Source organism: Nicotiana tomentosiformis, chromosome 1 (assembly GCF_000390325.3).
Source record: "Nicotiana tomentosiformis chromosome 1, ASM39032v3, whole genome shotgun sequence".
Classification (NCBI taxonomy): Eukaryota; Viridiplantae; Streptophyta; class Magnoliopsida; order Solanales; family Solanaceae; genus Nicotiana; species Nicotiana tomentosiformis.
In genome coordinates, this window is record NC_090812.1 from 152,957,035 (window position 1) to 152,980,888 (window position 23,854).

General features: G+C 35.2%; 2 protein-coding genes across 4 annotated transcripts; one reads left to right on the forward strand and one right to left on the reverse strand.

Annotated features, from left to right (window-relative positions):
* LOC104105731 (premnaspirodiene oxygenase-like) lies at positions 1-2,483 on the reverse strand. Its single transcript, XM_009614122.4, has 2 exons — positions 1,474-2,483; positions 1-811 (listed from the first exon to the last, which is right to left on the reverse strand). The coding sequence occupies exons 1-2, from the start codon at positions 2,344-2,346 to the stop codon at positions 191-193; spliced, it is 1,494 nt and encodes a 497-aa protein (XP_009612417.1). The 5' UTR covers positions 2,347-2,483; the 3' UTR covers positions 1-190.
* On the forward strand, positions 2,102-23,854 carry LOC104105732 (premnaspirodiene oxygenase-like). Of its 3 annotated transcripts, none has more exons than XM_033658562.2 (3): positions 2,102-2,222; positions 21,350-22,163; positions 23,031-23,854. In XM_033658562.2, the coding sequence occupies exons 1-3, from the start codon at positions 2,206-2,208 to the stop codon at positions 23,649-23,651; spliced, it is 1,452 nt and encodes a 483-aa protein (XP_033514453.1). In that variant the 5' UTR covers positions 2,102-2,205; the 3' UTR covers positions 23,652-23,854. The 3 variants fall into 3 exon arrangements, with proteins under 3 accessions (XP_033514453.1, XP_070048596.1, XP_009612418.1); XM_070192495.1 differs by having other exon boundaries at positions 2,144-2,222; positions 21,394-22,163; XM_009614123.4 differs by lacking the exon at positions 2,102-2,222 and having other exon boundaries at positions 21,239-22,163.

The following is a 23,854-nucleotide window of genomic DNA, read 5'->3' on the forward strand; positions in this document are numbered from 1 at the left end:
TAAAAACAACAGATTGCTCATTCATAGCTGCTTGTGTCGAAAACTATCAAGGTACATCCCTATATGATAAAAGACACAAATATTATGAATAGGTAAGCCCTAAACACGTGAAGAAAAAAGTATAATGGTGGTGTTCACAAAGTAATACAAAAGCAAGTTTCTTATTTTAAAATGGTTTAATGCCATGATATCACTCTTGACAAGGTTGATAAGGAGTAGCGATCAAGTGCAGGTTGCTCTCTCTAGCACAAGTTGCTCCAGCCGATTCAGTCAAGTCTAGTTCATTTGGATTGATTCCATTTGGGAGTTTCCAATCAAAGTGATACAACAATTGAGCCAGTGGATAATAAACATTAGCTAAACCAAATGATATCCCGGGGCAATTCCTTCTTCCACTACCAAAAGGAAGATATTCAAAATTATTCCCAACAAAGTCCATAGAGTTGTGCTCAAATCTCTCAGGTTTAAAGCTTTCTGCGTCATCCCAATATTTTGGATCTCTACCAATAGCCCAAACATTAACCATGACTTTTGCTTTCAAAGGAATAGTGTACCCGTTTATGTCTGTTTCTTCCCTACATTCTCTTGGGAGCAAAAGAGGAAATGGAGGATGTAGTCTGAAAGCTTCTTTAATGACCAACTTTAGGTAATTCAACTCCTCGACATCATTTTCATCAAAAGTTTCTTTCCCTCTAAAGGCTTTTCTTACTTCTGCTTGAGCTTTGGCCAATACACTTGGATTCTTCATCATTTCCACCATAGCCCAATCAATTGTTACCGATGAAGTTTCTGTTCCCGCAGCAAACATATCCTTCATTTATGAGCAAGTAACAGTATTAAATTATCTCTTTCATGTTGTTTATTTTGTACAAACTCTTTGACCAACTTCTATTAAAATGTCCAAATAACTTATACTAGATTTTTTCTACTACCTTTTCTTCTTTTTACCTTGGAAGGAACTTTTAAGTTTTGAAGAACAAATTTTTTTTGTATCATGATATTATTTCATTATCGTAGAACTGCTACCTTGTGGTGGTTGATATACTCTTTTCATTGTACTTTTCAAATCTGTAGATTTCATCGTGAATGTAAGATTAGTATTCCTATTTGAAACTAGCTTAATCGACTATCTTAGTACAAAAAAATAATCGTAGGAATTAATTATGCAATTTCAGAACACAAGTGTATATTAAATAGTAACACACCCTCCATTCACTTAATATGAGAGTTGTTGACGGGGATGGAATGTCATAAAGAAAGCGAAAATTATGAGAACTCAGTGATTTTAAACATGCTATGACTTAAAAATATGTCATAAACCGTAAATTGAGAAGTTTAAATTAAATTATTTCTAGAACTAATGTCTTTTTTTCTTAAATGAACCAAATTGGAAAGGACGTCATATGAAATGGAACACACTGGTTGATAGTAACAATAAAATAATAAGGATAAAATTGTGTATATAGTACTTACAAAAATAATGGCTTTAATATTGTCATTGGTGATTGGAAATTGAAGGCCTCCCTCTTTCATAAGTCTTAGTAGTACGTCAATTAAACCTTTGCCTCCTACTTCACCAGTTGCAATTTTCTTGCGCTCATTGATAATATTTTCAAGAATGGCATCTATCTTATGGTGGACATCCATAACTCTAGCCTTCTTTCCACTTAGCACATGAAGAAATTTCTTTGATGGAAATATATCAGCCACATCAAACCCTTCCATTAAGGCTGTATTTCTCTTGACTAATAATATAAATTCGTCTTGCTCCTTAAATACTTTCCCAAATGCTGATCTACATGTCATAGAGCTTGTGAATTGATAAATCCTCTTTGTTACATTAACTTGTTGATCAATAGATGATCGAAAAAATTCAATCATACGATGAACTTCATCTCGTCTAATCGAGCTAAATGACCGGACATTTTTGGCAGTAAGCAATTCAATCATACAAATCTTACGCATTTGTCTCCAGTAATCGCCATATGGGCAAAAGGCGATATCAGAACAGTTGTAAAAGACAATCTCGGAGGCCAAAAATTTAGGCCTAGATGCAAAAGCGAGGTCATGAGTTTTTAGTACTTCTTTTGCCATCTCAGGAGAAGTAACTACAACTACAGACATTTCCCCTAGTTGAAGGTGCACAAGAGGTCCATATTTTTTGGCTAAATTTGTTAGGACATGATGTGGATGTCCACCTAGCATATGAAACATGCTTCCAAGTAAAGGTAATTTCCATGGACCTGGAGGCAATATTTTGATTTTGCTGTTGGAGTTCTTCCATTTCCTTAACAAAAAGAGGAAAGACACAAAAAGGAATAGGGAAAAGAAGTTGAAGAACTGCATTTTGGCTTGATAGGTTCTGAAAAGTAAGTTGCATATATCATCTCTTTTATAGGCCTTTTGCTTTGGCAAGAAAATGGGATTTTTCTAGTCAAATTAATTTGACAGATGAACTTTTCCAGCTGACGAGAAATGTTAATTTTTTAATCGACTAATTATTGGGGATGAAGTTTTTAGTAAGCAATGGGAGCATGACAAAGAACATTGTCAACTATGGCTGCTAGAATTTTTTATTTTAGAAAAGAAATCTTCTAGAAAAATTCGTAAAATTAGAGAAACTTCTTCTTGGACAAAATGATCAAAAGGAATACCAGAAAACGCATTTAAAAGAATTTGGCGATAGGAATCTATTTTAAAAGAAGTAAACATACTATATAATTGTATAGCTGCCCCACTGAATTGACAGTAGATGGTCCAACCTACAAGGGGTTATGTACCAATAGTTGACTTTTTAAAATATATTTAAAAAAACCTAATTATAGTCCATTACAAATGAATTTTTAGTTTTACATTCTTTTCCACAAGAGATTTTATATGACTATTATGGAGAAGTAATTTTACAAAGAGCATGTTGTTACAAAGATGGATGTTGTTATTATAGGTAAAAAAACTTATAAAGAGGTAAAATACAACCTAAAAGATCGGTTACGAAAAAAATTTAAATTTTATATTAAAGTGAGAGGTCTGACTATATATAAAATATTTTCTCTATCTAGTCCCCGAACATGTACCAGGATTTGTTTTTAAAATTGGATTGTTACAGTAAAATATGCCTCGAGGACACTATCATGTTGCGAAAACGGAGTATCTTGTGGAGAAGCAATTGTGTGTTTACTTTTTAAAGAGTGGCTTAATTTCAATTAATTTTTGAGACGGTGAGTGATTTTTATCTGTAAAAGTCGCTATTTGACAAGATCATCCTAGACTTTCATGGTTCCTTGTTAATTTTTGCATGCCTTTCTTTTTCCTTTCAAAATTGACCACCTGGCTTACCCATTTAAATGTCCAACAAAATATATGTGCTGTCCTACCCAACCCTTCCATTGCCATCCATATAGGAGAACCAACCTATGAAATGGACGTTGAGGTTGAGAACAAATTTTTACTTAGCCTTAACATTTTTCGCCCATTTCATAGGTTGGTCCTTCACTGGGGATGGTATTCGGATCCGGGTTTTTTACGCGACGGGGCACAATATTCTGCTAACCCAGTGCCCTCTAAAAACTTTTAGTGTTCAGGGTGCCAAGTACTTTATACATATACAAAAATTTTGCTGAAACTTTCGGGATCAGGTGACCCCTCACTATAACACATAGGTGTGACGCTGATGGTATTGGGGTTTGGTATGATGGGTGCATGTCAAGAGTATAATTTGGTTATATTTCATGTGGTCATTTGTCATTGTGTGAGTAATTAATTTCAGCGGCATTAGTACTAGAAAACTCACTTTGGTGTTTTGCGATGTATGGACAAGTTATGAAGTTAGACATTAGAAGAAAAAGTTGAAGAACTCCAAAAATATAAAAAAGATAGCAAAAGGAGAGCTTTTGATTATTTGATCTAATGTTTTGAATTCAAATGGCGACAAGGAAAGAAATTGATCATGCTTATGGAACAGAAATTGTAGATCTTTTAGTCTAGTTTCGATGGTTCAAACGCTTTGTCCTTTGGAGTCTCCAACACAGTTATTGTTGGAAATTAAAACCAAAATTAATTAGAAATCATAAATTGTCTATGATTTGGTACTTGCTAGTTTATTTAATTCATATCTAGTTAGGATTTGCAGTCAAAATCATGCAGGAATACATTTTTTATGTTCTAGTCAAATTTTGTTTGTAGTATTATAAATGGGGCTACATATTTTCTATAGATGTAGAGAGATTCAGGAGTTTATGATTGAATGAAAAAGCCTCATAACTCGTTCTCTCTCTAGTTTGATAAATTCCTTCTATATAGCTCATGTTTAATTTTTTTTACTTGTGCCTAAATTATTTTTTGAAGTATTTTAATCCTGCCTGTGCGAGAGCCGGTGTGAGATCTTAAAATAATTATGGATATTCTATATTTACATGATTGTCATGTTTTCAACTTTGACGGCAAAAATAATTTTGAGGATTGACATTAACAAATAAAATATTTTTTCAATGTTGTTGGATTATATGACTCATTATTGACAAAGGGTTCGTGGAAACCAAGAAGGTACAACATTGAAGGTGACACAACTACAACATTTGGAGAAAAATAGACAATTGAATTATAATTGTAACAACCTGATTTGTTATTTTGGGCATTTACGCTCCTTTCAATTATTTAAAGTCTTGAATAGATTCATATGATGTATCATGACGTGTGTAAATCGTCAATTTTAGTTTTCAGGTATTTCAGAATTTGTTCGGAGGGATAAAGTTCATGTTTGAAATTTTAAGTTGGAAGAGTTTATCCAAGTTTGACTTTTTAGTATTCGACCTTAGAATGGAGTTTTGATGATTTCGTTAGGTCCGAATGGTGAGTTTGGACTTGGGCGTATGCCCGAAATTTTATTTAGATATTTCTAGAAGGTTTCAACACCAATCGACGAAAGTTGAAAGTTTGAAGGTTTGAATGTTCGTATGTTTGACCGGAAGTTGACTTTTATGATATCGAGTCCAGATTGTGATTCCAGAAATTTCAGTAGCCTCGTTATATCATTTATGACTTGTACGCAAAATTTATTTTCATTCCGGATTGATTCGATATGTTTCGGCACGAGATTTGGAAGTTGAAAATTTAAAGTTCATTAAGTTTGAATTGTAGTACGATTCGTCATTTCTATGTTATTATGTGTGATTTAAGACCTCGAGTAGGTCTGTGTGATGTTATGAAACTTGTTGGTATATTCAGATGGGGCCCCGAGAATATCGGGTAAGTTTCGTACGAGGTTCGGATAAGTTTTTGGCTAAGTTGAATTTTGGGCGGGCTGTTGGTTCTGGTGTTCCGTACCTGCGACTGGTATTGCGCAGGTGCGATGGTTGCAGAAGCGAGCTCATGAGTGCAGAAGAGAAGAGCACTACTGGGCAGGAGTCTGCAAATGTGGAGATTTTGACACTTCATCGCAGGAGCGGAATTGGACTGTTGGTGAGGGATCGCAGATGCAAAAATGTTTGCGCAGAAGCGCGATTGCAGAAGAGGAAAAACGATCGCAGAAGCGATGGCAGCTGAGTTTGGGCCTGTTCGCAGAAGCGGAGGCTGGGCTTCATGTGCGAGTCCACAGAAACGGAAACTGGTTCGCAAGTGCGAACAAACGCTAGGCAGAACCTATAATTTTGAAGCATTGGTTCTTTTTCACATTTTCGGATTTTGGAGCTCGGTTTGGGCGACTTTGGAGAGGAATGTTTCCACATGACTTGGGGTAAATATTCTTAACTCACTTGTGATTATATTTCATGAATTAATCTTCATTTTCGGCATTGAATTATTGATTTTTTAAGAAAAATCGGAGGAATTGTCTATAGTTTCATAAAATAAATTTTTGAGATTTGAATATCGATTCGGAGTCGAATTTGAGTGAAACTAGTATAATTGGACTCATAATTGAATGAGTTATTGAATTTTGTAAGTTTCATCGGATTTCGAGATGTGAGCCCCACTGCCGATTTTTCGAGCGGAATTGGAAATTTTTATAAATTGTTAAATTGTAAGCATTGGAGTATATTTTGATTAATTTGTACGTTGTTTGACTAGTTTCGAATCGTTTGGCTTGGAATTGAGGATATAGGAAGGCGTTAGGAGGTTTATACGCGCGAAATAGAATTTTCTGAGTATTGTTTAGCTTGCTCGGCATTAGATTTGGCTTGTTTGAGGTAAGTGACACTTCTAAAATTGGTGTTGAGGGTATGAACCCCTGAATATACGTGATATGTATTTGATATTTAGGTGACGCACATGCTAGGTGACGGGCGTGTGGGCGTACATTATGTGAATTGTGACTCGGTTATTTCTGTGGTACTGTGTAATTACCTGATCTTATTTGTATCTATGAAATCTCTACATTCTAGAGTAATTGAGTTGTGATCCATGTTAGAAACCATGTCTAGGCTATATGCTTATCCTGTTAGGACCCACTGAGGTCATTTCTACTGTTGAGTTATTTGCTTACATTGCAATTACATACTCAGTCATACGCATTCATTTGCATAGCATATCTCAGCCTCTGTTACCATTTATTGATACATCACATCATCATTTTGGGCTGATTTTCATGACATTGTGAGCCCGAGAGACTGGAGATATTGATGACTGACTGAGGCCGAGGGCCTGATGGTGAGGATATTGATTGGTTCAGCTGCACGATGTTGCAAGTATTATTGATTTATGATGGGATCGGGTTGCACGCCGCAATATATTTTATTTATTTATGCCATGATTGGCTTGTTATAGTGCTTGGGCTGAAGGAGTCCCTCCAGAGTCTGTACACCCCCAGTGAGCGCAGGTACCTACTGAGTGCAAGTGCCCAGTGCGAGTACGAGTGCCAAGAGCGAGTGCCGGGTGATTGGGAGGACTGAGTGAATTGATACTCTGAGAGCATGCATATGGTTTTATCACTGAGTTGTGTTGCATTCGACACGCACACTTGACATACATGCATAGAGATGTATTTTCCTCATGCCATTTGAAAATAAAACATTTACCTGTTGAAAGTTTTGGAAAAAATCACAGTTTTACAAACGTACTCATATTTTGATGATTTCGGTAAAAGATTTGGGTTTCCAGTGATATACTTGAAAAGCATGTCTATTTTCTAAAACTGTGAACGCACTAAGCAATATATCTCTGTGTTACTTCTTTTATCACTTTATTATGTTGTTATGAATGGTTGTTGGCAGTGGCGGACCCAGGATTTCAAGCAAGCGGGTTCAAAAAAAAATAATGTTAATACCAACAAGTAAGATTTGTCCGATGCCGTTTTTTACATTAAATTCATAATGCTATCACAAAATGAACAACTTAAAAAAGTTGCAGTCAACATCCCTTTTTTCTATAAAAGAAAGTTGAACAAAAAAATTAAAATATTTAACAAAGACTACTTACTTTAAGTAAATATATTAACAATTTATCTATTCAATTTAAAAAAAACATTTCAAAGAATTTCACCTTTGTTACTTTAACTAAAAATATATTTACCCAGTTTAGAAACCTTCTAGACTCTAGAAATTGAAAAAAATCTAAAATCTGTAACGAAAAAAGTCGCTAATTTACAAACGAAAGACAACGAAAAAATAAAGAGTTATGACTTAAGCTAAATTAGTACAAATTTATAAGAGAAGAGAGCTTATAAAGTAAATTAATAATTTTAATGTAACATAAAATAAACAATTCAAGTTGAACTAACAAATTATAAACAATTTAAAAATTGCACTTGCATATTTTAGCAAAAATAATGTAAAATTTCATTTTGTAGAAAAGTTTGATCCTTATAAAGTAAAGTAAACTGTAAAATATTTCCTACTAGATTTTAGTAAAGAGATGAAATGTAAAATAAAAATAAAGTACAAAAATAGAGATAAAAACTAAAGCACATAGAGGAAAAGGAAGAATCAACTAACAAGGGTAACTATTTATTAGTCCGCCTACAAAAACTAGGAAAAAAAAGCTACCCAAGTGCTGCAGTCAAGTTTCGAACTCACGACCTACACTAGAGTTTGAACTCGCTTGACCATCTTTCCAAAGGATTATCTTCTATCAAGTGGGTTCAACAAAGGGTTATATATATATGTTTTACAGAATTTAACCTATATAAAATACCAAAATTTTTTAACGAAGCGGGTTCATATGAACCCTCTTGGCTCTAGGTGGGTCCGCCCATGGTTGTTGGCTATTGGTGTTGGACTCCGGCCTTTGTTCTAACTCGTCACTACTTTCAACCTAAGGTTAGGTTTGTTACTTATTGAGTACATGAGGTCGGTTGTACTCATACTACACTTCTTCACCTTGCGTGCAGATGTTGGATGCTGATGTTGTTGTGCACGGCGGGAGCTGAATTTGAAGATGTACGTGCATTTCGGTCATAACTGCATCTTGATCTTGGTAGCTTTAGAATTTTAATATGTTCATGTATATTTAAAACATATGATGTACCTTATTTCATACCAACTTTGTAAATTCTAAATATTAGATGCTCATGATTTATACTACCGGTACTTAGAAAATTCTTGTATAAAAGCGGTGTGTTATCATTTCTTTTCTTAATAAATCTCATTAAATTGGATAGTTGTTAATTGGCTTACCTGATGGGTTGGGTTAGGTGTCATCATGACTAGTTAGATTTTGGGTCGCGACAAGTTTAGTTGTTAATTGGCTTACCTGACGGGTTGGGTTAGGTGCTATAACGATCAATTGGATTTTGGGTTGTGACAATAATGCATGGTACTATCTCAGTAACAATGTTGAATTACGTGGATCTAACAAATTTTTGCATGCAAAGTCAGCAAATAGGCCTAGACAATCTTGGTGAATTCACAACGAGATTCCGCAAATATAAAGAAGGTCAAATTGCAAAAGCTAGGGTGACAGTACAAGATGGCCCAAATGAAACCAACAGAGTCTGTTAAGGAATTCATTATAAGAATTTTTGATATAGTCAACGCATGAGGTCCATTGAAGAAATACTAGAAGAGGTAAAAGTTGTTAAAAAATATTGCGGTTTTTGAGTACAAATTTCACACCAAGAAGACTATTTTTGAGGTTACCAAATATGTTGATGATTTAGAAGGTGAGTTGGTGATATACCTAACTCAAAGATAGTTGAAACACTGGAGGAGGCGGTTCAAGCAAAAGATGATCAACCTAAAAAAACTGAAGAGACAACAAATTTGGCATTAAAAAAATCAAGAAGACCAAAGTTTAGAGATAGAGGAGAAATGAAGTGAAGGTACAAGTAATTCTTGTTGTGGTAAATATTCCACTGAATGTGAAGGAAAGTCAATTGATATCAAAATTTTCTAGGATATGGTACTTGTTAATTTATTTAATTCATATCTAGTTTGGATTTGCAGTCAAAATCAAGTAGGAATAGGTTTTCTAGTTTCAAGTCAAATTTGGTTTGTAATATTATAAATAAAGGTGCTTCTACATATTTTCTAAGGTTAGAGATGTAGTGAGATGTAGAGAGATTCAAGAGGTTACGAGTGTGAATAAAAAATCATCCTACCCCATTCTCTTTCTCATTTGATAAATTCCTTCTGTATAGCCTTTGTTGATTTTTTCACTTGTGCCTAAATTATTCTTTGGGATATTTCAATCCTTCATTTATAGTTTTTTTACTGCACACTATCAATTCTGTGCGGCCACATATGCAAAGTTTGCGACCATGCATTCTCAGTTTTAGAATTTTAGAGCTCGTTTGGACATAAGAAATTTTTTTCTTTTTTTCAAAAAAATTTCACTTTTTTCCGAAATCAGCGTTTGTTCATAAAAATTCAAATTTTCACTTGAAGATGCATTTTGGAATTTTTCGAAATTTTGAAAAACTCAAAAAAACTGTTTTTCAAAATTTTTACTCATATTACTCACAAAACTTCAAAAACAACCCAAAATTATATTCATGTCCAAACACAACTCTAATTTTCAAATACCATTTTCACTTGAAAAACTTTTTCATTGTTTTTTTTGGAATTTTACAATTCTTATGTCCAAACGCCCACTTAATCTCTAGGTTATTTTTGAGATTTCCAACTAATGGACAAGCTTAGCGACTACAATAAGTCCTGCATTAGCAAAAAGTCTACAACAGCTGAAAGTTTTCAAAATGTGCCGAATCAACTCCTAACCTCTCGAATCACAAATCAAACTTGCCGACAAGTCTCAAAATATCATATGAATCTATAAAAAATCTCAAAATAGGAAATGGGGCATTAAAATTCAAAACGAGGAGTCATGGGTGGTTGTACTATATCATAATCTCAAGCCAAATGGGAATTTCCTTCTTTAAACCTCTGTTTTAAAAGGCGTTTTTGGGGCGAGCCCCGGGGCGATGGTGTGGGGCGAAAGTCTCAAGAGGCGTACGCCCCGCAATTTGGGGAGTACGCCCGGGCGTACACCCGGGCGTTCGAAGCGCGTTTTTTTAGTAAGGAGTAAGCCCCAGAGATTTTTTTAAATTAAAACAAAATTTGTTGAATTAGTATTTCATATAATACGCAAATTCTCAAAAGTAAGTTTGGTAATTACTCAAAAGATTTAAAAAGGAACTCAAAAGTATTAAATTTAAAAGTAAAGACCTTTTTTATTGATTTAAGCCCTAATTCATGGTTTTTTCAAATTTTTATTTTGTCCGCTAGTCTGCTAATATCTCCCAAAAGCAACGAATATTTAATTTTTTTTACAAATACAAAGAGAACTACATTTTTCTTCATAAGAGCAAATTCAAAGTTCAAATTGCAGGTTAATCATCATTTTTGTTCCTCCATATAGAAAACTTTATTCTTTTAGACTCAAATTACTTGTGCTTGTAAGTAACGTATAATAGATTATTTTGATTAGTTTTTTGTGGGGATGGAGCACACATATATATAGTTTTTTTCAATATTTATGCAATTTTACCTGTTTATAAATATTAATTGTCATTATATTATTTTATAAAATATTAAAAATTAAATACTTATGGGGCTTACGCTCCGCTGAGACATATGTAAAACGCCCCGCCTTTTAAAACACTGCTTTAAACACTATCTGAATCCAACAATGAAGGTGTGGTTTCAAATACCTTTTTTGCCCTTTATTTTTCAAAGACCTAGCACGAAAAACCGAGCAAGAAAATTAACACTTTATTCTAATAGACAATAAAAAATTGAACATAAAATACCCCTTTATTTTAAATAGGTTTGGACGAGGTGCCACCCCCCAGACAAGGGGCGTATGAATCTTTAAATATATTAATTTATATATTAGTACAAATAAACTTATAATCATAAAATTTAAGGTTAAATAAAGTATTGAAATAAATACTAAGAGTTCAAACGAAACTATGAATAATACGAAAGCTTATAAATTAAAGTACCATAATATATATCCTCGCTATAACATTCAATTCTAGTAATCAAAATATTATTATAAAATGATCATCTTAGCAAGAAACTGTCATCTATATTTCCTGACAAGTAAGTGAACACAAAGATAGTTTTTTAATACAATAATTTAATTTTTTTTTCTCTCTCAAAAGACTACTGGTTTCATTGTTGACATTTTTTGATAGGCAACCAAGTTACAAATTAAATAAAATTAGAAAACACCAAAACCCGTATGTGAAACATATTTCTTCATTTATTGAGCTAGATAAGATCAACATTCTTCATTTTCATAGCTTACTTTTTAAATTTTTTATTTTATAGTGCAAATACATTATTTAATAATATTTTTATTATTTTTAAAAATTATTTAGTCACTAGACTAGTCTATAATCTATAATATACTAAAAGTACGAAAATTCTTAGCGAAATATCGTTCACCTTTTTTACCCTTTAAAATAGAGTTTATATTAGACAACATAATTTTTTAATTACTTTTCTAATATTTAGGGCTTTTAGATTAACTAAATTTTTTTTCTATTAAATCTATTTCCTTGTTTGAATTATATAAGAATTCCTAATATTTAGGAATATGACATCAACTAAAAAAATTTATATTAATTATTTATTTATTCAAACTATGTACAAACTTCTATTCTTCTAAATTTTAAAAATTCAAAACACCCTTTGGCTTAAATATTTTCATACCAAATGTAGAAAATTCACTCTTTCTTCTTGAATGTCGTTTCCATTTAAAATGCGTGGACTAAAATAAATTAAAAGATAAATTTATATTAAACAATTTATTTAATAACCAATAAAAGAAAGGTAAACATTACTTTGCAATTTAAAGGAACACATTTTACTCCATAATAGTATAAAGGTTTTACGTTTATTTTTTTAATATAATACTCAAGTAACATGATATCTTATTTATTGAATAAAAACAGCCAATATATAATTTTTAATTTGTTAATGATTATACAAAGTCAATCTAACTATTATCACAGTTTGAATACTTATATAATGAAATTCGTTTTCTACTGTTTTCTTATCTGTTAATTTAAAAGGAAAAATACATAAGTACCCTATGACCTATAGCCGGATTTCTAACTATACACTTTATCTTTACGGGGATCCTATTACCCCCTGAACTATTTTTAAATGGAATTAGTATCACCCTGAAATGCCACTACCACATCTTTGTTTGATGGTGAAATACACGCGCCTCACACAGGTATTTCCCACTAAATTTTTTTTCTTGTTTTTTTTTCCGGAAAAATGCATAAGTACCCCCCTTCCTCCCTCCCCCCTCCCCCCCCCCCCGAACTATGATCATATTTCCAACTAAACACATTTCCTTTATGGGGGTCCGATTACCCCCTTGAACTATTTTAGAGTGGAATAAATTCACCCTTAAAATACGACAACCAGGCTATTGTTGGGTTGTGAACTACACTCGTTTGACACATGTATATTTCATTAAAAATAATTTTTTTCTTATTCTTTCCCTTATTTTTTTTCTTTTTTTCTTTCTTTTCTTTTTGGGCTGTGAGCTCTTCCAAAGTTTGTTGGCATTCCGAGGAACAGGAAAAGTTATTCTTCTTCTTCAATAGTGAGAAGAACTGATGGCTTTTGACCGAAGACCTCGATATGAACCGGCCCAGGGCGGCTATGCCGCCGGTTAGTCTCCGAACGGCCTTGATGCTTTCCACCACAGTGATGTCTTCTATGGCTTTGATTTTGTCCGGATTGATCCCGATCCCTCGATTGGATACCATGAACCCGAGAAATTTTTCCGATCCGACCCCGAATGTACACTTCTTCGGGTTCAGCTTCATATTGTATTTCTTCAAATATGTCAAAGGTTTCCTGCAAATGTTTTGAATGTTCCTCTGCTCGCAGGGACTTGACTAACATGTCGTCAATATAAACTTCCATTGATTTTCCTATATGTTCTTCGAACATCTGGTTTACTAGGCGTTCATAGGTGGCACCGACGTTATTTAATACGAGTGGCATTACGTTATAACAATAGGTGCCAAATTTAGTGATGCAAGAAGTCTTTTCTGGATCGACCAAGTCCATTTGAATTTGGTTGTACCCAGAATAGGCATCGAGAAAGCTGAGTATCTCGTGCCCGGTCGTCGCGTCAATCATCTGATCGATGTTAGGCAAAGAAAAAGAATCCTTAGGTCATGCCTTGTTTAGATCTTTGTAATCTACACATATTCTTAACTTATTTCCTTTTTAGGCACTATCACTACGTTAGCTAACCAATCCGGGTATTAAACTTCCCGAGTGGACCCTATTTTAAGGAGTTTAGATACCTCGTCCTTGATGAATGCATGCTTGACCTCAGACTGTGGTCTCATATTCTGTTTAACTGGGTGGAACTTCGGGTCCAAACTCAGCTTATGACTGGTCACTTCCGGGGGGATCCCTGTCATGTCAAGGTAGGACCAAATAAAACAATTTATGTTAGCTTTAAGAAAATTAATGAGTTTTTTTCTGAGCTCGGGAGTTAACCCCGTGCCCAGGTATACCTTTCGATCTAGTAGGTGTTCGATCAATACGACTTTCTCCAACTCCTCGACCATCAATTTGGTGGTGTCAGTATCATCAGGAGCTATGAATGACCACGAAACTCCGTAATCGTCCTCGTCGTCTACTCCTTGCCCCTCCGGTTTGGTTGGGGTCGGCATCGGTGATTGCTATCGGGGTCCATCCTTTCCATCTGGAACCTCGACACAACCCCCTTGAGCATCTCATTATCTCTTTGTTTAACCTTGAAAAGTCCAACTTTCTGGTTTCGACCTTTATATCCCCGGCATGAGCCTTCAAAAAGCATCTGCAAGCATAGTAAACGAATCAATAGAATTTGGGGGGAAGTTGTGATACCATATCATTGCTCATTTTTGACAGGGTTTCCCCGAACGTTTTCAGCAACACCGACTTGATTTCGTCATGTTACAAGTCGTTCCCCTTGATGGAACACGTATAGGAGATTACATGCTCGTTTGGATCCGTGGTTCCATTGTACTTTGGAATATCGGGCATATGAAACCTCTTCGGGATTGGCTTTTGTGTCGCGCTCGGAGGGAAAGGCTTTTGGATAAACTACTTGGAATCCGATTCTTTCAAAATTTGGTGGGGGACTCCTGGGATTTGGTCGACCCTGGAATTGTATGCTTCCACCGTCTTGTCATTGGCCTCAATTTTCTTTTTACCTGATTCCACTCGCTTCGTTAATGCCTCAAGCATTTCATTACTTCGGGACTTACTCCGGTCCTGACTTCACCCGACCTCTCGATGGTTTGTTCGTTTCTTCGGGTGTTCTCCCGGGACCGTTCGGGCTCGACCCTGTCAGGGACGTGGCCTTGATTCTGTAGATGCGCTATTGTTACGACTCAAAATCTACTATAGATCGTGATGTCGCCTAACGCCGCCGTCAGGCAAGCCAACGTTAATTTATCAATTTATTTACTCATGTTATTACTTTCGAGATCGTAGTCTCCATTACTTAAATAGTATAAGATGGAATTTACAGGGTAAAAGATAATAACTACGTGAACTACCATAACGAACAACCAGTAGGAACCCCCAAAACCCGGTGTCACAAGTGCATGAGCATTTTTCTAAGGAGTACAATAATAAAACAACATCTGTCCCAAATGTAGTAAGACAAAATAAAATAAACAGTATAATGGAGATGGACTGTGATGTGTATCCTGGAGTGCAACTCACATAAAGTCTCCTCAACAGGTGCGCCTATGCGCCAAGGTGATCATCAAATGAACCTATCAGATCCTACACATTTAGTACAGAAGTGCAACATGAGTACGTAAATCAACGCTTACCTAGTACGTATCTAGTCTAACCCCAGAGAAGTAGTGACGAGGGATCGACATCGACACCTACTAAAGGTTCAAATAAACAATGTAATAAAACATAAGCAGATATGAGGCATACGACAATGATGGGGTAAATCTGTAAGTTACATAATCTTCAAATTTCTCATTTCAAAGCATGAATTTCTAAATCTTGTATTCTACCTTAACAGCTCAGAAAAATGTCAAGTGTCATTATAAAATAAATAAGGAATACCATATAAAATATCGGGCATCCGTGGAGAGATTAGCTCGTGAATATTCGGATTACTAGCGATATAACGCACGATTCTGCCAAGGTCGTTCAACCCGATCTAGAATAATGTGTACACTGTCGAGGGTTGAGCGGCATGAACCATAGATGCACCTATATACTGCCGAGGCATTCGGCCCGCTCTACAAGAAAAGGAAGGAAGTTACTGAATTATGAGACACGTGTTTACAATACCGTACATGAGTACAAAATGGATGTAATCCTTACAGTTTATCAAATAACTCGTCCACAACTCAAAGTGTTAAGGCTTGGCCTATTATACATATATTTATATCTAAATAAATTTCATTTATAACTTTAATTAATTAAGCCAACAACACGAGTTCAAATAATTCAAATATTATGAAATAAGATCCTAAGTCTACCCGGACATAAACATGATTTAGCTACGTACGGACTCTCGTCACCTCGTGCGTACGTAGCACCCACAACTAGTTGCACATAACAATAAATCTCACCTAGGGGATAGTTTCCCCCTTCATAAGTTTAGACAGGAGATTTACCTCACTCTGAAGTTCCGTAATCGGCTCCAACGCCACTCAAACACCTCAACCCGATGCCCGCCTCTTCAAAATTAGTCAAACAACGTGCAAACCAATCAAAATATACCTCAATACGTATAATCTAACAATTTAAAAATTATTCCCAACTCCGCTCAAAAGCCAACAAAGACAACCTTCGAGCCCACGTGCCCGGATTCCAAAATATTTTTAAAGATAAACTTTACCCATAACACCGTGAACTAAAATATATAACGTATTCCAAATTCCATGTCCAATTTTGTGGTAAAAATCTAAAAATACCAAATTCTAGGTTTTTCCTACCAAAATCCCAAGTTTCTACAAATTTCCATGTTTAAATCCATATACAAACCATGAATTTAACTTGTAATAGGTGGGAGTCACTTACCTTATGTTGCTTGATGAAAATCTCTCCTTGAAACTGTCCAAAATTGCCCCAACCAAGTGAAAATGAATGAAAATGGGTCAAATCCCGTTTTTATAAAAACCTCACTACCCAGCGAAATTTTCGCATCTGCGGAACATGAGCCGCTTCTACAACACAGAGTCCGCTTTTGCGGCTCCCCTCAGGTCCCTTAACCTCCGCATCTGCGGCCCCTCCAGCACTTCTGCGCCTTCGCTTCTGCGGCTCCTCATGCGCATGTGCGGTCCCGCTTCTGCGACCTTCTTGGCCGCTTCTGCGACTCCGCACCTGTGGCCAAAATCTCGCAGGTGCAGTTACACCAGATGCCAGCTGCTTCAGCATTTCCCCCAAGCCCAAACTCGATCCGTTTACCATTTAGAATCCACTCGAAGCCCCGGGGGCCTTGACCAAATATACCAACATGTCTCAAAATACAATACGAAATTAGTCAAAACCTTAAACCACGTCAAACAACTTCAAAACGATGAATCACGCCTCGAATCAAACTTATAAATTTTTTAAATTTTTAAATTCTATATCTTGTGCCGAAACGTATCAAATCAATCCGGAATTACTTCAAATTTCACACACGAGTCATAAATGACATACCGAAGCTATTTCAAGACTCGGAATCCCAAACGAACATTGATAACATCAAAGTCCACTTCAAACCAAACTTAAGAAATTCTTAAGCCTTTAAAAATGCCAACCCTCCAAAATAAACGCTGAAATGCTCCCGGATGATTTGATACTCAACGCGAACATACGTCCAAGTCCGGAATCATCATAAGAACCTATTGGAACCTTCAAATCCTGATTCCTATGTCGTTTACTCAAAAGTCAAATCTTAGCCAATTCTTCTAACTTAAAGCTTCCGAAATTAGAATTGTTTTTCCAAATCAACTCCGAACTTTCTGAAGTTTAATTCTGACCACACGTAAAAGTCATAATACCCGAAATGAAGCTACTCAAGGCCTCAAACCGCCGAACGACACACTAGAGCTCAAAACGACCGATCGGGCCGTTACAGCTATCGCCGCCTGTTGAGCCTGCAACATTTCGAAGATTAGCCGCAAGCTTACCCCATCACCTTCGCCCTTAGGCGTTTCTCGAACTGTTGACTGGGGACCTCTGCGAATGTTGTTTTCGGGGTTAGTTGGCAGGTTGACGTGGATAGCAACTTGTGAATAGGCGTCGATCGGATCGGCAACTGGGACCCCATTGGGATTAGCAGGGGGCACCTCATTTCTAGGCACCATATTATTGTTTTCGCTATGATGGCCAGACTCAACCTCAATGTTCAAGTGAGCAGACTAAGAATTCGACATTTTTAAGTTGACCTGAAATTGAGACCTTAAAGAACAAGCGTAAAATAGAGTGTGTTATGATTTTGTATCAAACCATCACTATTATCCTTAGCACCACGGTGAGCGCCAAACTGTTTACCCTTAAAACGGATAACAATTGAATTTATACGCGGTTTTATGGATATGTGGATTAATTCAACACAAATAATAAAGAGTGTTAGATAAACGAGTTAAATATAGAATGAATAACCAAACCAATTATGATGTTACGTCCGGGCTCGGATTTATGTTGAACCGTAATTTTTCCCTCGGTTGGACCCTTGGTTCGAGACCAAATATATATAGAGAACAATAATAAGATAAGAGCTTTTCAATAGTTAGGAAATAGAGAGTTAAGTTTGTATTGCCTTGGTATGCGTGTTACAATGTGTCTTATCTAAGAACAAAACTCCCCCTTTACATAGTAGAAGAGTTTCACCCCTAATACAAGTGTAAAAAGGTAAAAATCCTCCCCTCTCGTTAATTACTAATATGTAACCGTCATCGAGCAAGATGCGCGCCTTGATATCCGGTTGGTTTCAGATATCACGGCCCTCTATCCGTAGCCTACAACCGTTCATGCGCTTTCCGAAGTCTTAGAACCCATTCCGTGTCCGGGGTGCGTCGATTTATCAAGTCCGATAACAAGCATTCTGTTCGGGCCTTAGTACAAGAAGTTCTCAGCTTCAATTTCGATCCCGTGTATTCATATCCTTGCTTTGTTCGACCCACAGGGAAATTGGGGTGTATGTTACCCCGGTTTCATCCGTATACAAAAATAATACTGATATAACATTTATGATGTATAATTAGTTAGAAAGATAAATGAATGTTCTTGATGCTATTGGTAATCTTTCCTAAAGAGAATGAGGTCAGGACGGTTTTTGGCGTCTAAAACATTGTGTGAATTCAACTCCCTCCACCTTAATTTTTTTCCTTATAATTATTCTCGACCTTTTTATTGTTACTCAAATACATGATCCCTTATGCTACATTGTACAGTGTTTAAGAGAAGAGATAAATTGGCAGGCACGTTGATATAAACGCTGCCGTTATTTTTTTTTTTTTATTTTCTTATAATTTTAATTCAAAATTGCCTTATCTTTTTTACTTGTTTACAACAAAATGAATCTAAGCCATAAAATAGTTGGGTGGACACATGGTATAAATCAGTTTATGTATTGAACAATACTGGACCAACTTTCACGGGAGGGGATCTCATCCCAATGGAGTTATAGTAAAGCCTAGAGCTATGTGCATTTCAAAAGTTTTCAGAATTTTATTTTTACAGTATTATAATCGATTTCTTATATTTGGAATTGATTTTTCAAATCTTTTGAACATGAGTTTGACAAATAACACTTTAAATGAAATATAACTTGTTTCATGTTGACGCAAAAGCTCTCAAATAAAGAGATCTAATTTTAGTTTTCAAACATTTCCACTTATAAATTCAGACATACAGACTTTTCTTGATGCACCTCGCTTCAACTCATCTTTTAGAAAATTAAAAATTTTTAGAAGGCACTTTGATTTAGTGTTTGGTCCAAGATTCTTTACCTCCGGAAAAATAAAAATAATAATACAATTCTCTATCTAAATCAAATAAGTCGAAATTACTGAGTCGAAACCAAATAAAAGTGGATAAAATCAAGCCACATCGAATTCAATTATGTATAATATTGACATAGTATTTTAAAAAACTAAATATCGAAAATATCGAATCAAAATATCTAAAAACTTTACCAAACCAATCGAGTTGAATCCTACGAATAAGCGAAATAAATAGCGTAATTGCTCAATATTATGACCTTTTGTTACAAGTTCACTGTTCCAAGGCTACACAGTTGATCTCAACAACTATGAAGGTTTTTGTATTGGTTAAAAAATAGACTCGCCACGTGAACTAATAATATGCTGACATGTGGTATACACGTCAAAATGATAAAGACAAGTGAAGATTAGAAAAGGCAAGGGTAAAACACTCATGGGATCGTCTACAAAGATACTGTACAGCTCAGCTGGAAAAGAAATCAGCATAATCCTTGATTATGCGCGATTAGTGGTTATAACCATAACCGTTACAAATTACCCATGTAACGAGTAATCAATGTAATAAATATTATTAAATGATAAGAATTAACTAGGGTGAAATAGTTACAAATTGTACCCTTATATAAACCTCACTTACCATATCTTGTACCCCCGTCAAGAAATTCACAAAATTATACTACCAATCGCTTATATTTTTATTCTGTGCTATTTGAAGATCTTATTCTCTCCTTTTGGAAGGAAGCTGTGATTATCAATAAGATTTCATTTTCCTTATTCTCTAAATATTTTATTTCTATTATTTGATATTCATTTATATTAGGAAAAGTGAAATAAAATTGGTTATTAGAAACCCGAATTATTCTTTTATTTTCTTTGACCACAAAAATTATTTTTTGGTTAAACAGTTTTGCATTTAGAAAATTGTTTACCCTTAAAAAGGATAACAATTGAATTTATACGCGGTTTTAAGAAAATGAGGATTGATTCAACACAAATAATCAAGAATGTTAGATAAACGAGTTAAATATAGAATGAATAACCAAACAAATTGCGATGTTACGTTCGGGCTCGAATTTATGCGGAAAAGTAATTTTGCCCTCGATTAGACCCCTGGTTCGAGACAAATGTATATGAAGAACAACAATAAAATAAGAACTTTTTGATAGCTAGGAAGTAGAGTGTAAGTTTGTATTGCCTTGGTATGCGTGTTACAATGTGTCTTATGAAAGAAAAAAAATTAACCTTTATATAGTATGAGAGTTTCACCCCTAGTATAAGTCTAAAAAAGGTAAAAATTCTCCTCTCTCATTAATTACTGATCTGTAACCATCATCGAGCGAGATCCGTACCGTGATATCCGGTTGGTTCCGAATATCACTGCACACTATCCGTCGCCTACAACTGTTCATGCGCTTCCCGAAGTCTCAGCGCCCATTTCGGGTCCGAAATGCGTCGTTTTATCAAGTCTGATAGCGAGCATTTTGTTCGGGCCTTGGTACAAGAAGTTCTCAAGGTTACTTATATTTTATTACCAATCTTCTGTACTTGTGACCTCTTGTGGGAAAAAAAAATATAATTTAAAAATTGTTTATAATGAACTATAAAATCGATCTTTTCAAATACGTTTTAAAAACTCAATTATTGGTACATAACTCCTTGTAAGTTGGACCGTCTACTGTCAATTCAGTGGGGGAAGCAATACAATTATTTAGTTTGTTTTCTTCTTTATTAAAATAAATTAAAAGTTCTAGCAGCCACGTTTGACAGCTGAATAAACAAAGTTGCTGAAAAATGCATCTATCATATTAATTAATTTAGGCTAGTCAAATCCCATTTCTTGAAAGAAAAAGCCTATAAATGAGCATACATTTGCAACAACACTTTGGAGAACCTATATATCAAACCAAATAACTCTCTCAAAATGGAGTTCTTCAACTTCATTTCCTTTTTCTTTTTTGTATCTTTCCTATTTTTGTTAAGGAAATGGAAGAACTCCAATAACCAAACCAAAAGATTGCCTCCAGGTCCATGGAAATTACCTTTACTTGGAAGCATGTTTCATATTCTAGGTGGACTCCCACACCATGTCCTAACAAATTTAGCCAAAAAATATGGACCCCTTATGCACCTTCAACTAGGGGAAATGTCTGTAGTTGTAGTTACTTCTCCAGAAATGGCAAAAGAAGTACTCAAAACTCATGATCTCGCGTTTGCATCTAGGCCTAAACTTTTGGCAGCCGAAATTGTCATTTATAATTGTTCTGATATCGCATTTTGCCCATATGGAGATTACTGGAGACAAATGCGTAAAATTTGTATGATTGAATTGCTAAGTGCCAAAAATGTCAAGTCATTCAGCTCGATTAGACGAGATGAAGTTCATGGTATGATTGAATTTTTTCGATCATCTACTGGTAAGCAAGTTAATATAACAAAAAGGATTTATCAATTCGCAAGCTCTATGACATGTAGATCAGCATTTGGGAAAGTATTTAAAGAGCAAGACGAACTTATACTACTAGTCAAAAGAAATACAGCCTTAGTTGAAGGGTTTGATGTGGCTGATATATTCCCTTCACTGAAGTTTCTTCATGTGCTTAGTGGAATGAAGGCTAAAGTTATGGATGTCCACCATAAGTTAGATGTTATTCTTGAAAATATAATCAATGAACGCAAGAAAATTGCAACTGATGAATTAGGAGATGAAGGTTTAATAGATGTACTGTTACGACTTATGAAAGAGGGAGGTCTTCAATTTCCTATCACCAACGACAACATCAAAGCCATTATTTTTGTAAGTACTATATACTACCCTTATTCTTACACTCCACCACGAGAGAAACACTATCATATACTATTTAAGTATACACTTATGTTCTCAAATTGCATAATTATTTTCTACAAATATTTTTGGTACACCGAGAGTCGGTTAAGTTAGGTCTCAAATAGGACTATATTCTTTCATGACGAAATTTATACATTTGAAAAGTGTAATGAAAAGGTAAGTCAACCACCACAACTTAGCAGTTGCAGGATAATCAAATAATAGCATATATAATATCATGATACATGGTGCAGCTTCAACTGACCAAAGACATGACCCTTGATAGGAAGATATGGAGGTCGAGGATTAGGGTAGTAGAGTAGGTAATCTAGAGTTTTCATAATAGTGATATTGGCACACAGTCTCGTTTTCTGTTGGTAATAAGTTTTTATGACCAATCGTTGTTTTCTTTCATTGTTGATCACCTTACTGTCTTGTCGTTTTTATTTCTGATTTTATATGGCTTTTTGGTACTGTCCCTTCTTGTCTATATTTTCATTAATGTGTTGCTTATGCTTTCCTGAGCCGAGGGTCTATTGGAAACAGCCTCTCTGTCCTCACAAAGTAGGGGTAAGGTCTGCTTACACACTACCCTTCTCCGACCCTACTGTGTGGGATACTGGCTATGTTGTTGTAGTATAATATCATGATACAAAAAGAAACAAGAAAACAATTGGCGTTGAAAATATAAAGTGTCCTTTCAATGTAAAACAAAGATGGTTGAACAAGTCTAGTATAAGTTATTTGAATATTTCAGTAGATATTGGTAAAAAAATTACTAAAATAAACAATATGCAAGAGATAATTTAATAATATTGTTACTTGTCATAAATGAAGGACATATTTTCTGCGGGAACAGAAACATCATCAGCAACAGTTGATTGGGCCATGGTGGAAATGATGAAGAATCAAAGTATACTCGCCAAAGCTCAAGCAGAGGTAAGAAAGACCTTCAGAGGGAAAGAAACTTTTGATGAAAATGATGTCGAGGAGTTGAAATACCTAAAGTTGGTCATTAAAGAAACTTTGAGACTTCATCCTCCATTTCCCCTTTTGCTCCCAAGAGAATGTAGGGAAGAAACAGACATAAATGGCTACACTATTCCTTTCAAAACAAAAGTGATGATTAATGTATGGGCTATTGGAAGAGATCCAAAATATTGGAATGATGCAGAAATCTTTAAACCTGAAAGATTTGAGCACAATTCTATGGATTTTGTTGGCAATAATTTTGAATATCTTCCCTTTGGTAGTGGCAGGAGGAATTGCCCTGGGATATCATTTGGTTTAGCTAACGTTTATTTTCCTCTGGCTCAATTGTTGTATCACTTTGATTGGAAACTTCCAACTGGAATCAATTCAAGTGAACTGGACTTTACTGAATCGGCTGGAGCAACTTGTTCAAGAAAGAGCAACCTATACTTGATTGCTACTCCTTATCAACCTTGTCAAGACTGATATCGATGTCATGAGGCACCAAACCTTTCTAAAATAAGAAATCTTGCTTTTGTATTACTTTGTCAACCCTACCGTTGTACATTTCTCTGCTGGTGTTTAGGGCTTACCTATTTCTAATATTTGTGTTTTATATCATATAGGAATGTACCATGACATGATAGTTTTCCACACAAGCTGTCAATTGAGATTTTCTGTTGTTTTTA

Excerpts from the sequence above, each read along its gene's own strand:
- LOC104105731 (XM_009614122.4), bottom strand. The coding sequence starts at position 2,346 with ATGCAGTTCTTCAACTTCTTTTCCCTATTCCTTTTTGTGTCTTTCCTC. Across the intron at positions 812-1,473 it reads ATATTAAAGCCATTATTTTT|GATATGTTTGCTGCGGGAAC; the intron begins GTAAGTACTATA and ends TCATAAATGAAG.
- LOC104105732 (XM_009614123.4), top strand. The coding sequence starts at position 21,291 with ATGGAGTTCTTCAACTTCATTTCCTTTTTCTTTTTTGTATCTTTCCTA. Across the intron at positions 22,164-23,030 it reads ACATCAAAGCCATTATTTTT|GACATATTTTCTGCGGGAAC; the intron begins GTAAGTACTATA and ends TCATAAATGAAG.